The following is a 14,151-nucleotide window of genomic DNA, read 5'->3' as shown; positions in this document are numbered from 1 at the left end:
GATAAGCTGAGTGTAGAGGCAGACTTTCACACCAGCAGATCCCTTGGCAAACAGCACAGATAAGTGACCCAGAGAGGAGAATAAACAAAAAAAATGTGATTTGTCATTGACAGAAAAGGAAAGTGAAAGATTTCTTCTCTGCTGGTAATGACTTGATGTTTCTGGATGCTGTTTTGCTGAAAGTTGCTGTCAGGAACCAACAAGAAACACATTTGAGGGTGACAGCATGAAGAAATAGAACTGCTTCTTGGTTCAAATCAGAAACTGCTGTAAGGTAGTCCAGGAGAATATTTTACTAGAGCACAGGGCAAATCAAACTGGCTTCCGAAGATGTGACCTGTGGAGCAATTTATTGTAGATCCTCACTTCAGCATGAGCCCTCAGCATGATGCTGAGGCAGAATAAAAGGCAGGCTAGCTGCAAAATGGAGAAAGTGTCCACTACACAGAGCAAAGGTGCCCAGTGGACTAGGGTGCCCAGGTTCAGATGGGTATTCCCAGTTGGAGTTTGGTCTGTCCAACTCTCTCTGCAAGAATCCATAAGGTTTTCACCTGCCAGCTGGTGAGCTGAGCCATTGTGCAATAGATGCAGCCAAACTGCATCCATGAGAGTTTGTGCTTTTGCTAAATCCCAGCACATGTTCAGCTTGTCCACCTTGAGAGTGCCCCAGAGCTTTTCTGGCACTTTGCTTTGGCCCAGGCTTGTGCTTCTGACACAGGAAATGTGGTTTGGACAGGGGGTTTGTGTCTGTGCTTGGCTGCCAGGTCAGGCACAGCAAGAGAGAACTGAGGCTGGTTCCCTTGCTCAAGGAGCAGATGTTTGCCTGTGGGAAGCCTGGAGTAAAAGTCTTTAGCCTGTGTGAATACAAGGAGAAGGGTCCTATCCCACTGCTTACCTTGTGCGACCAAGATGTGGGCAAAAGAGGGTGGCTGGAAGAGCCCAGCAGGGCTGGGAAGCACTTGTGCTTCTCTGGTGCTCACATGGACTTCTGCAGGTCTGTGTCTCTCTTCAGCTAAGGAGGCAGATGAGTGAAATCCCTGAGCTGCTGGGCTGGGCAGAATGGCAGAGTCTCTGAGTAGGGCCTTTACATCTGCATCTACAATTCAACAGCGACTTACAAAAAAATGCTTGAGGCACAGAAACAAAGACATGTCTAAAGCAGAGTATTAGGGAAAAGCACAAACATGAATTAATAAAAAGAAGTGAATGAGTTAAGTTAGCTGTGGTTATTCTGGGTCATAAAAGGGAAAGGGAAGCATTTGGGAAGCATCTAAGTAGTTAAAGGAATGAAGAAACAGACTTATTACTAATGCAAGCTTTCAGCTACTACTGAGCGTTATGAATAAGGATGAAATATTTGATGCTGTATTGTTTAATCTTATAGTGAGTGTCTGAGATTGTCTGCTTAATATAACAAGAGGATAAAAGCACAGGTCAGAATAAGGAAAGAGCATATTAAAGAGAATTTAGATAAGTTCTTGCTCATCAGCAAAATCAGATTAAACATACCCTGGAGCACTGAAAGAAATAACCAGACCAATTTCTTGCCATTATATGCATTTCAGAGAGTTTTTGGACCACATCTGTCCTGTGTTTTAGGCAGAGGCTGGAGTTTATGTGCAAGCCCACTTACAGCATGTGATCTGAGTGAATACCCTGACCAGGGTTGGCATGTGCTCTGCAGCATGGATGAGGGGAGCACCACTCTGCTGTCACCTATGGACTCACACTCATTCATGTACCTGTGACACGGGCAGACTGAAGTATGATAGCCTACTGTCATCAGTCCCCATACACTTTTCAGTGATGCTGTAGAGCCAATATCTGGCTGAAAGGTATCTGCAGATTCCTTCTTAAAAGGGCCTGTCCTTAAATGCAGGAGGGAAAGTGGCACAGACAGAGTACCAGAGCCCAGAAAACAGTGTCTGGACAATTCACCCAGCTAGAGGCATCCCTGGGCAGCCACAGGGGGTTGAAAAGTGTGGATAATAGCACAGCAGTTAATAATAGCTGCACGCTGGCCTGTAGCACCAGCAGGGCCAGGGAAAGGAGGAAAGTGCTCAAAGGGCCAGGAGTGGAAAAATGTCTGGAGGAAAATGATAGGATTGGACCCAGGGAATTACTGACCAGTCAGACCAATTTCAAAGACTGGAAAAGCACTTGAATAAATGGCAACACTACTGTTAAATGTCTGGCTAATAAGGTGATTCAGAGAAGCTGACATGGATTTGTCCAGAATAGATTATCAAGCCAATTTCTTTTCCTTATTTTCCACAGAAACGGGCCTCATGAATAAGGGAGAGGCAATCAAGGTTATCATCTCAATCCATCTTGACTTGACTAAAGCTTTTGATCCAGGCTTACACAGTGACATACATATAACCAAAGCAGAGAAATGTGAATTAGGTAAAATGGCCATAAAGAGGCTGCTCAGGTGGCTCAGGCAGTGTGCTTAAAGAGCAGTTATACAGAGCTCACTGTCAGACTCTGAAAGTGCTACAAGTGAGACTCTCCAGCTGTCACTTCTGGTCTTTTTTTGATCAATACTTTCATTAACAACTCAAATTACAGAATAGGGAAGCGCCCCTGGGAGGACAAGGTACTTTGCGGGACATGATTATGTTCAAAATGATCTTGATAAATTGGAAGAAAGGCCCAAAATCAATGTGATGAAATTCAATAAAGACAAGAGCAAATACTGCATTTAGAGAGGGGAAATTAAATGCACAGATACGAAATAGGAGATTGCTGGTTAGGCAGCAGGGTGCCCGAGGGGAAGCATGGCAGATCACCACCCGTGATCAGCAATGGAATACTCTTGTATAAAGATATGTGTCATTCTAATTAATTAGCAAGAATATGAGAGAGAGGAGGTTGTAACTCAGGGTAGTTCTGTGCCATGTGTTTGCAGCAGCAGAGCCAGGCTGAAGAGGAAGAACAAGAGTGGTGAAAGCTTGGGTCCTGAAGACAGGACCTGGACGCAACAGTTGGGGCAGTTGATTTGAGTTGGAAAGAGGGGAAAAGGGAACAGTGGCACAAACTTTTCTTGCCCTTTTGAAGACTGTTACAGAAAGGGGAATAAGCTGTTGTTCTTTGCATCCACTGGGGAGATAGTAAGGAGTAATTGGCTTGACTCTTGGTAGAGGAAATCTTCTGATAAGCGCAATTAAGCACAGCTGTATCTACAGGGAGGTTGTTGGGTACCTGTTGTTGGAGACTTGTGAGAGCAACCTATGTGAATTGTCACCAGTGGCAGGGGAGTGTCTGATTTCACCTCAGAAGAGAATAAATATGCTTTTTGGGTCACTCCAAACCCTGCATTGCCATGATGACTTTGCCTAGGAGTTTACTGATAGCCAGGTTGGCACTGGAATGAATTTGTCCCCAGGTCAAAATAGCATGAACATTCCTCAGCATCCCAAGGAGATGTTTGCATGCCAAAGTTATTTGAATGTCTTACTTGGCTAGTTCATGTCAGGGTGAATTGGGGGTGCAGGGGGGATTGATAATGCCCTTGTCTTTCCTCTTCTCTAGCTGGGGCAGATTTTATTAGTTTTTTCTAGGCCCTAAATTACAAAAAATCTGCCTTATTTCACTTAGGGCAGGTATCAGCAGGGCTGTGGTACTGCAATGCTGACAAAGGCGTCCTTGAAGGATAATTATAGGGAAGGAAAGGGAAGGAATTGCTCATCAGTTAATGTGCATGTGTTGGATGTGGCACCCCATTCCTGAGTTTTGGCGAGCCAAGGGCCAGCCAGATCTGTGTTTGCAGTAGCTGGTGCCTGCACCACACTCCAGACTCTGGGCCAGGGTGATTTTGACCAATTGTATTGTGTCAGTGCAAGTGACTTACAGCCTGTGTCCCATGAAAACGGATCAAGCATTATATATTTCATGGGAACGGCATCAGAAACATGGGTGTTTTCAAATCAGATTGGATAAATGGTCTAATCTCCTGCTGGGCAGGAGCCATTACCAGCTGCCACACATAAAAGTGATAGTATTCTCTTGCTGGAAATGAATGGATTATCACCCTGCTAACCTGCTGTACATAGTAATGAACATGAGTTATTAATATTTATATTTCTGTGTATTAAATACAGTTTTGAATTGTCTCAACTTCTTTATAAATAAATGAGCTTTAAGAAATCAAAAGAAAAAGTGGTAGGCTGTTCTTACAGCAATGAGTTTCACCCACTAATTTCGCACTGCAATAATAGTCAGGTTAAAGATCACTGAAAAAATTGCTTGTTTTTGTTACAGTTCTCATCATGATCAGGGACAGAAAATGCTTGCTGCTTTTTGCTTGCTTGTCTCCTCTCTGCTGTTTACACACTTTTCTTTTTCATGTGCTTCTTTACTCTGATTGTATCATAGTTGAACTTTTGCTCTAAATAGTTTCACACAGCCAAAATCCCTGGCTGATTATCACATGCTTCAGGGCAAAAATTAACTTCATGCCACTGTGCAGACAGTTGCTTGGTTTTCTCCTCAAATGCTCCACCCCTCTCAGCACAGATGCTGCTAATGGTGGGAGGTTGTGCCATGTTGACAAGCCTCTGGGAGCAAGGAAAAGGCCAGTTCTGAGCAGATGCCCGATTTGATTGCAGTATCATGAGGTCTAATTACTCTAATAAGCATTTGTGGGATTCAGAGATCAGGAGGAAAGGGATCACAAACACGATTAAGGTGTCAGAGGTGTTGAATGAAAATTGAAAGGATTAAATGCCAATTTCTGTTTTCTGAAATTCAAGCTACCATCACTGAGAGCAGCTAATAGTCATCTGAGGGCAGAGCCTGGTGTCCCTGAGAGGCTGTTTTTCAAGCTGTCTACAAAAACTACCCAACTCAAGTACTGGTGACTGATCTGAATAGAGGAGGAAGAGTACCCCAAGCAATTCAGCCTACTTGATTTTTGGGGCTGGTGACCCCACCTACCCATGTAATGGATTAAGAGCTGTGACACCTAACTAAGAGGAGAAAACTTGAATAGATCTCCATCAGAGAGAGGTTATTTGGAGTAGGCAAACCCTGGGGTAAAACCTCTTTGCTTTGGGAATGCTGAAAGGAATTAGCTTGGGAAAATCCCCCATGAACTCATGATAGCTCTTATGCTGTTTGGTCACCTCTGGACGAGGTTCTTGCAACACTCGGTGTTCACATCAGGACTCAGAAGTTGTGTCTGCACAGAACGGTGGGGGATGCACAGAATGGTGGGGATGGACTACAGCTGCTGAACCTTCATCCGTGCATTTACCAGTGCTCTCATGGTCTGCAAAGTTTTCCCCAAATATTTGGGACAGTAAGCTGGACAGAAAGAACATGAGTTAGAGGAGAACACACACATAAAAACATCTTACTGTCAGATAATTTTAGAGTGACATTTAAAAAACTTTTGATTCAAAATATGATGTTTTTTCTGCGCTCAGCACGAGGCAGATTGGACGTCTTTGTAACCAGTGTCCCTGAGCTCTGCATTTCTCACCTTGAATTAAAACTTCTCACTACACCACCTCCTTCATCTGAAGCAGCTGCTGGTGACTATCACTGTCAGCAGTAGCTCATGCTCACAGGGAGATGTTCTTGGAACAGATACACCCAGCCCATTTTGTCCACAGTGGGTCAGCCTTGGCAATCCTTGTCCTGTTGAACCTGCCTTTTAATCATTAATCATTTTATTCTGGGTCATTTTGAATTATGTTATTCCTTTAGTGCCATATAACAGAAGTAGTTCCACACAGAGACTTACAATTTCACCTGTGCAGGGATATTCAAAGGTATATGCCACTCAAAGCTCTTCAGTTGTGTCTTATAGGCATGAAACTGGCATTTTGAGGTATTCTCAGATGGATTCCTTTTACATTCTATTTTTCCTTCCTCAGAAAAGGAAGGAAACGTTCAGTGGAGGGTTAACTGCTCTCTGCCGAGTCTCTTGCTTAATTTTCATGCTCCACAGAACTTCACAGTATAAACAATTTTACAAAAGAGAATTAACAGTTATTCACAAGGACCTGTCACGCGAATACCCAGTCTGTGTAATTAAAGTATTGAGAAGGCTGTTTGTTTTCTGAACTAGGTATGAGTTATATAAGTGGTCATGGATAGAGTATTTGGTAAGTTCTGGGATGATCAAACCCATTTATCATGTTTATGGGATGATGTTTAGGGAACTTCATCTGCTCCACTGCTTGGACAGGAACAGATATACCTTTGAAAAGCTTCTCAGAACCTTCTAAAGTGCTTGTCCCCATCCTGATCTGACAGATGCCAACAGGAGTGTGTGCTGACAGACCCAGTGACAAGTCATTCTTTTCCCTTCAGTCTGATTGAATTCCCAGATCTGAAAATCGAGTGTTCTTAATGCTTTTGGTCTAACTGAAATGTCTCTTCTAAACTGTAAGCCATTTATCTGAGTTCTTATCTCTCCTGCTGAGCTGTCACAGTCGAAAGGCAAATCTCCTTACGAGGCAGACAGATACTCTGAAGGTGTAGGGAGGATTTCAGATTTAATGGAGAAGTTTTCATCTCCCTGAAACAGAAGTGCCCCAAGGACCCTTGTCACATGTTGCTTGCAAGGTCTTGCCTGCACCCCACACAGGGGCAGAAAGCTAATTTGAGGCTGTCTGGCTGAAGGGCAGCCATATGGCACTGCAGTAATGTAATGAATAATGTAATTAGTCAAATGTGAAAGGCAAGGCTGGTGCTTGGGGGCCTTGGTGTGGCTCCACTGGTGCTGTTTGGAGATGTCTCAGGGGTCTCTGGGATGGTGCTATGCCACAGTGTAGAGGTCTGGTGCACAGCTCAGACACCTCATAAGGCCTGTCCTTGATGGCAGTGCTCTAGTGGCCGTGGGTGGGTACCGAGGGGCTTTACTCCTGTGCTGGAGCATCCTGCAGGAAAGTGACTGACCAGAGTGCTCAGGACAGTTCTGCTCCTGCTGGTGGAGATAAGTGTTCACACCAGTGAGCCTCCAGGATGCAAACCAGCTGCTCTTTAGGAAGGATTTCAGAAGACTTTGCTTAGGCCATGGGACTCTGTCCTGCTAATGCTGAATACCTTGTGCTGACTGGGACTGTCTTCTTCTTTCTTTTTGTTTTAAGGTCAAGTGGCAGAAGGATGACATGGACAGCAACCGCAACTTCTTCTCTGTCTCCTCGGATGGGCGGATTGTTTCATGGACTTTAATTAAGGTAAACAGTAGGTGGCAATTTCTTTTTCCAGTGAAATTATACCTAATTTTCTCAAAAGTTCAGTGATTCATTAGTATTATTTTTATTTCTAATGAGCTTGAAAAGAAATGTTAGCAATAGCAGCTGGTGCAGTCACAGCTGGATCTGGGGCTGCACATTAAACTCTGAAATGAAGCAGGGTCAGCCTACTCATTGTCAGGACCTAACCTTCATCCTGCCTGCACCTGTAGCACCCCATGGGCCTGAAAATGAGAGCTCATTTTCCTGCTTGGCAGCAGCAGGGATTCAAGCCTGGTCCTTGTTCTCACACTTTCTTTGTCCCAGAAGGGTCAACTAGACACAGAACAGAATAATCTGCTTTTTTTCACAGCTTCCAGATTCTCATCCCCAAAATGCTCCCCTACAGATTGCAATTTGAATTGGGAGAGGGTCAATTTAAATTTCTCCCCATGTGGGACAGAGTGAGTAGTACAAAGTTTGCATTTGCAGTGGGATGGCAGCTTGCTATCAGACAGGCAGAGGGCTTCTCCCTGCCATGACATTGCCTACTCCAATACACATCCAATACAACTTTTTAAAACTAGTTTGCATGCCCTGCCTTTGTTCACTTTTCCTTTTGGAGTATGTTGAAATATGTTGATAGAAACCTAGAATTAATGTCCCCAAATGACCCTTAGATTCATGTCTCTGAATCCCAATGTGTGGGTTTTTCTGTTGGTTATTTCATTTTACATTTAAAGATTTCAAATCTCGCTAAAAAATAATTGCATTGCCCTAAATATGAGTTTGAAGCAGCTGTCCCATTATTCCCCAACAAAAGAAGAAATTTCTTTACATCCTAGGATGCTAATTTTTCAATCTGTTTTACCAAAGCTTTCCAGTTTTGAAATTTTTAGGCCTTGCTGCCATGGCAGGGATTAATTTCTAGCATTACATGTAAATCTTAGCCTCATGTCCAGTTCAGGAACAGGACCATCTCCTAAAGAACAGTGTAAGCACAGGCAGATGGCACACCTTATGAAGTTATTTTTTATAGACTTTTCCATGTTCATACATGCAGCTTCAGAATCAAAAATCCCTTCTGCAAATGTATCCCAAGTCCTTCTCCCAAAAGAGCTCCCTAGACAGGGACATACTAAGAGTGTCTCAGCACTCAGGTCCTGTGTTATCCCCTGAATAGGAATGCCCAAAAGATTTGGGTTGAAGTGGGCAGTACATGCCTGCAGCCAGACACATCTAGATGAGGTGATTTGGCAGGGTACACTTAGCAACTGAGCCCCAGTAACTGAGTGTGCTCAACATGGCCCCCTTAGGAGGCAGGGAACCCTGGCTGAAGTCTCTTACTTAATAGAAATGCCACAACTGGGATGACTTAAGTGTTTGCAGATGGATTCTGATAGCAGCTCACCCAGCAGAGGGTCTTTTGCACCAGTGCATAACTGTTTCCACTTAATAATCTGTAGTTTTGCTATCCCTTGAGCACATAGATATTTCCTTCTATGTATCCTTAGTATGACTTCTAAGATCTGCATCCACTTAGCCCACTGTAATTTCTACTTATTCCTTACATTACTGTAATGAACTTTGCCTTACCCATGTGAAAAGTCTTGGGTTTTTAGGGGTTTTTTTGATTAAATTACTTCTGAAATTGCCAGAACTAGTATTTACTTAGTAAGCAGGGGTGGAAAACAGCAATGTTTTAGGTGCTGTCTGCTTTGGACATTTTTGCGGGGGACAGATATTCAACAGAGAAAACAAAAACCACGATGAAAATAATGCTTTTTTATAATCTGTGGGGTTTTTTATACACAAAGGAGAAATGGACAATCTGCTTGAATTCCAGTTTCACAAGAGCTTTTTCTGGGTTTCATTTGGAGTAAAACTGAAAACACTCCAGAGGTTTTCTATTCTACAAAACCATGGTGCAAACAGGGAATAAATGAAAGAGTGCTTTGCTAATCTTTTTGAGAGGGCTATCCAGAAATAAAGCTCCTTCAAACACTGTTAGCTGTTTGACACTTCCAAAGCTGAGAGCACAAAGTGAATAATTTCATTATTTCTTCCAGACAAATATTTGGCAAACCGCACTCAAGATTTGGATAGAAGAGTTGTCAAATGTTAGCCAGGGACAGTTGATCTGCCTTGACCATAGTGGTTGTTTCTGTTAGAAATGGGCACAATCACTTCGGACAAATTTCATGAAAAAGCACATAAGTTCTGTGTACTTCGACTGTCTTGACTTTGGGTCCTCATGAAGGTGTAAAACATCAAGGAAGGATGCAGGACTTCTGCTGGATGATTCTCTGCCCCCCCTCCTTGTGGTATACACATTTCCTATCAAAATGGAGAAACGTCTCAGCCATTTCAAAGAATTGTTTGGGATGCAGCATGATACTGCTTCTCAGTCTGATGCTCAGCAATCCCATATTTGATTAGTAGTCATAGTTCACCCCCTCCTGTGTCACCTACAGCTAAATTACTGAACAGCTCTGGGCCTGCTTCATCACTTAAGGCTAATAAGAAGTAAGGGGAAAGCAGCAGCTGTAAGGCCTGATTCACTAATGCTTACAAAGTGCTCTGCAATTATTAGGCAGAAGCAACATATTATTGCTTGGTATTCCTGGAAAGCCAAATTGTCAGCAGCATGTTTACCCAGAGGTATATGTGAATGGCTCTGGTGACAAAGAGCCCCAGGAACAAAAGTGTTTTTTATGCTGTGAAGCTGGGTACAAGATAAAACCAGCACAGCAGGGAAGTCTGCACAAGCAGGGTCCTTTGTGAAGGAGAGGGGCTGCAGGAATTGTCCACAGGGGCCTCTGCCAGGTGAAGGTACTGGGAGAAACCTTCAGAGGAAGGCTGCAGAAAGGTGTGTGATTAGAAAGAAGGTCCCTTGAGGTTTACCCTTCTACCAGAACACAGAGATAGTGTGCTAGCACATCTCTGGGCCTGCACAAATCACACATCTGTTCCACTGGGTGTATCAATGTGACCTGCTGCAGGCAGCTCCAAAGCTGCTCTTCAGACCAGACTCATGTCTAGGACAGGGCACATGCTTTCTGGAGAGCAGGCAGACCTGGGAGCCTGAGCAGAGGTAAGTGCCTGCTTAGCTTGTCCTGTCTGCTCTCCCAACAACCCACCAGCACTCCTACTTGGGCATGCAGTGGAACATGCTGTGCTCCTGATCCCTCTGGGCGCTGCTCTTTCCAGTTCATGCACATGTACACCAGCACGTGTGGCCACTTTCTTAGCATCTCTCCTGCCTTTACCCACTGAAATGTGCTGTAAGAGCTGCTAAGGTGGAACTCTTTAGGAGTCTGTCCTGCTTCTTGCTGCTTTCTTGGAGAAAAATTTACTACCATCAATAGGCCAGCACATGTGGGTGTGTAGCAGTGAGAATTAGTGAGAAGGAAGAACATTTTGGAGTTTTGACCTTTTCTGAATCTTCTGTAACTTTGTACCCCCAGAGTATGATAGAAATGCTTTCTAGAACATTGTCCTCTCTCAACTGCAGTACTGAAGAAGATCTTCTCCCACGTTCCTCAGCATGGAAATTCCTGGGATTGACTTTGCCAGGCAGAATTCTTTTTCCACCTGAGTGCTGCTCTGGGCTAAGAGAAGCTTCAACTACAGTTTAATTCACTGAGCTAAGTAGTGGTGCTTCAGTGGGATATTTGCATATTATACCATCCAGTCCACAGCCCATACTGCTCACTAATCATTAGTTTTTGTTCTTTTTATCACATAATCAGGGAATCACAGAATGGTTGGGGTTGGCAGAGACCTCTGGAGCCCCAGGGTGTTTTTACAGTCACAACTAACTCCATTCTGCAGTGGTATTCCAACTCCCAAAGCCAGTCTGAGAATGTAACTTTCCCTCCAGTAGCTTCTTTATATTTACCTACATTATGTCTATTTACATCTGTCTTTGGTCTCCCACCTTGACTGTAAACTCTTTGGGACCCAACCTTTTGGCCCTGTGTTCACCACCTTGCAAAGCAGTGTCATGATAGTTCTTTAAAACTCTGCTGAGAACAGAAACATGGGGCAGTTTTCTCTTCGAGCAAACTGCTTACTAGATGTTGCTGGCATCTCAGAGCCCATGAAATTGAGAGTATTTTGAAATGAGGCTGCTCTGGGGATAAGATGTTAAGAAGCCAGAACTGGAAAGATGAGAAGTTGCTATTCATTAATGTGGGGCTTTTGTTAGCTCCCTGCGAATATGAAATATCCATCTTAAATCACACAGGGTGATTTAACTAAACACTATCATTTAAGCTAACTGTGCCAACTTTCACTAAAAAACACTGACCCTGAAATTCAAAATTTTCCAGGTCAAGTGCACATGTCAAGGTAATGTACCAGTGGCTCTCAGTTCCAGTGTACCAAAGCATCAGTTTCCTGAAGGTTTTGTGGAAAGCACCATGTTACAAACTGCCAAATGTGAAACATTAAGCAACTTCTGGGCAGCTTTTTAAAATTCCTCCATAAAATCTGCCATTTCAAAGTACTGAATGTCTCTGTATTGTTGCTGCAAAGCATGCTATTCATGTCGAATCTCCTCTGCCTGCAGAGTGAGCTGGTTCACATGGATGTCATCAAGCTGTCAGCAGATGAAACAACGATGCAGGGGCCAGAGGGGCTGCAGCTGCAAACGCTTGGTAAGAGCCCAAGTCCTTGCCATGCTGATTAATTACTGACACAAAGTCTCTCATCAGTCATTCTGGGAAATTAAATTGGGAACAGGGTGTTGAGATGGAAAGGAGCTAAAGGAGGGTTACGCCTCCTTGCTTTCATCATGCACTAGGGCAAAGTCTGTCTGGAGCAATGGCCACTGAGTCAAGTTTTGCAGGTTACATTTGGCCTTTACGTACATAAAAAGATGAATTGAACATTAATTCAAGAAATGTCCATTTTATTGGGCTATCTCTGTGTGGATAAAGCACATACCTGTTTGTGTCAAAACTCAGTTTTGTTCTTTTTGTCAGGCATTGATCTGGACTGGCAAAATCAAGGTGAAAAGAAACCTCTGCCCTTTACTGGGTGCACAGTTCACCCAGCCAGCTTTGGGATGTGTCTCCTCGAGTTTGGGCTCTGTAAAAACAGTGTCAATTCTGAGCTACTATGTTAGGCTCCTCTATACAAAGTGGAGTCAGTGCAGTCCTTCCAGGCTGAATCCTCTCATCCTGATCATCCTGCGCTTGAGACAGCTGAGATGAGTCAGCTCTGGAGGTCCTAAGCCCGAGGAAGTCCTTGAGGAATCCTCTTATCATCCTTCTACACCTGCTTTTGGCTGAGAAGATGGGACCTCTGTTTGGAGGAGAGCCTTGCTCTGTTTTTAAGGATTGCTGTGTTTCTAGGCTAGTAACTGCTGAACAGGCTGTGGGAAGCTTTGCAGTGCCACAATAGGTTGCAAGAAACCAGCTAAAGCAGCACACTGCAGAACTCTCAGGGCTTTGGGATTATTTGTTACTGTTACTGGGAAATGGATTTTCAAAGACTTGTCTTGAATATTAAACAATCTATTTGAATGTTAAAAATGCAGATGGTATTAGAGAGTTGAAATTACCCTAACAATTCCTTTGAGAACTACATTTTGTTAATGTTAAAGACATAATGCTTGAGACGACTGCCTGTGCAGAAAGTTTCTGTAACTGTGTGCTTCTGAGCCTTGTCTGCTCGTTCCTGTTTCTCATCTGATGGTTGCTGTGGGTATCCCTGCTGGGAGGGACAGCCTCAAGGAGCTCTGGCACTCAACAGACATCCCATCTTCTGTTCAAGAACCCTGCTGAAATTTTCTTTCACCAACATGTGAAATGGCTTTCTTGGATGGTGATGCATCTGCCTCAGGAGCAGAAGCCACAAAATCTCAATGAGTCACATCCTGTTTGTGGTTGACACCTGTTTTAAACATAGTTCACAATGTTGCACAATTCAGGGCTTTTGACATTAACAGGATCCTTCTGTCCCTAGCAGAGGATTTCTTCCCAAATCACATCCTTTGTTATTGGCTTTACTGAAGTGAGCCTGCTAAATGGATTCTGAATTAAGGGAAAAAAGAGTACTGGAAGGTATGGTGGGGTATTTTCTCACTCGGCTCTTTTATGCATAGGAAACCACTTACATTTTTGTGAATACTAAACAAATAGAAAAGATCTATTCTTCCCCAGCAGGAGGTGGCCAGATCCTTAGAATATTTATGTTTGCACCAGGTATTTTTGACTCTTAGTAAAATTAATCCTAGGCTAAAGTGGTTTCTGGTAACCTTTTGGTTCTTTCAGTACCCTTTTACATATCTCTGGGGTAGCTGTTCAAATTGCAGGTCTTGGGGACACGCACAGCTTGGAAAGCTTAGCAGAAGGGGTGTCTGATTTATTTTGGGAGCTTCTGGCTAAGAAATCACTTCTGAAAACACAGGCAGTGTGTGTTTACCATAGGCAGGAAGCATGTTTTGGCCAGCTGAACCAATTCTCTATGTGACAGACCTTTTTTTTTTGTTAACAGGCAGTGGGATATCCTTTGATTTTCACAAAAAGATAGACTATTTGTTTCTCGTTGGTACTGAAGAGGGCAAGATCTATAAGGTAAAAAATATTTCTTTATGCTTTGTTTTACATCCTCTGACCCATGTGTGTCTTTGAGGCTCATCATCTGAACTGTTTGCTCAGGTGATAACAAAGTACAGCTTCAGAGCCTGGTCCTGCCCTGGGATGCCTGTGGTGAGCCTGAGAGCAGAGCAGCACTGCAGAGGGTCACAGGGAGCTCTCTGAACAGACCCAATTAAGACCCTATTTTGCAGAAATTTTTTTCATGCAAACTGCATTCCAGAAAATGCTTGGCAGACTGCAGCTGTGCAAGTGAAGTGCTAAGTAGGATCAGTGCAGAAGTTAAAAGGCGTTGATCCTCTGTCCCCATGACTGTGGGGAAATGGCAGGAAAAATATCAGCTCTTTTCCTTTTTAGAC

The 14,151-nt window shown here is 43.5% G+C and overlaps 1 protein-coding gene across 1 annotated transcript in view; it reads left to right on the top strand.

The window, feature by feature from the left end:
- Positions 1-14,151, top strand: part of DNAI1 (dynein axonemal intermediate chain 1) — a 130,627-nt gene that overhangs the window by 68,015 nt on the left and 48,461 nt on the right. Inside the window, exons 14-16 of the mRNA XM_058824480.1 lie at positions 7,101-7,190; positions 11,761-11,848; positions 13,692-13,771. Coding sequence (XP_058680463.1) covers positions 7,101-7,190; positions 11,761-11,848; positions 13,692-13,771 — 258 coding nt within the window. The remainder of the gene's footprint in view (positions 1-7,100; positions 7,191-11,760; positions 11,849-13,691; positions 13,772-14,151) is intronic.

Source organism: Ammospiza caudacuta, chromosome Z (assembly GCF_027887145.1).
Source record: "Ammospiza caudacuta isolate bAmmCau1 chromosome Z, bAmmCau1.pri, whole genome shotgun sequence".
Classification (NCBI taxonomy): domain Eukaryota; kingdom Metazoa; phylum Chordata; class Aves; order Passeriformes; family Passerellidae; genus Ammospiza; species Ammospiza caudacuta.
This window is presented reverse-complemented; position numbering and strand designations above follow the sequence as displayed.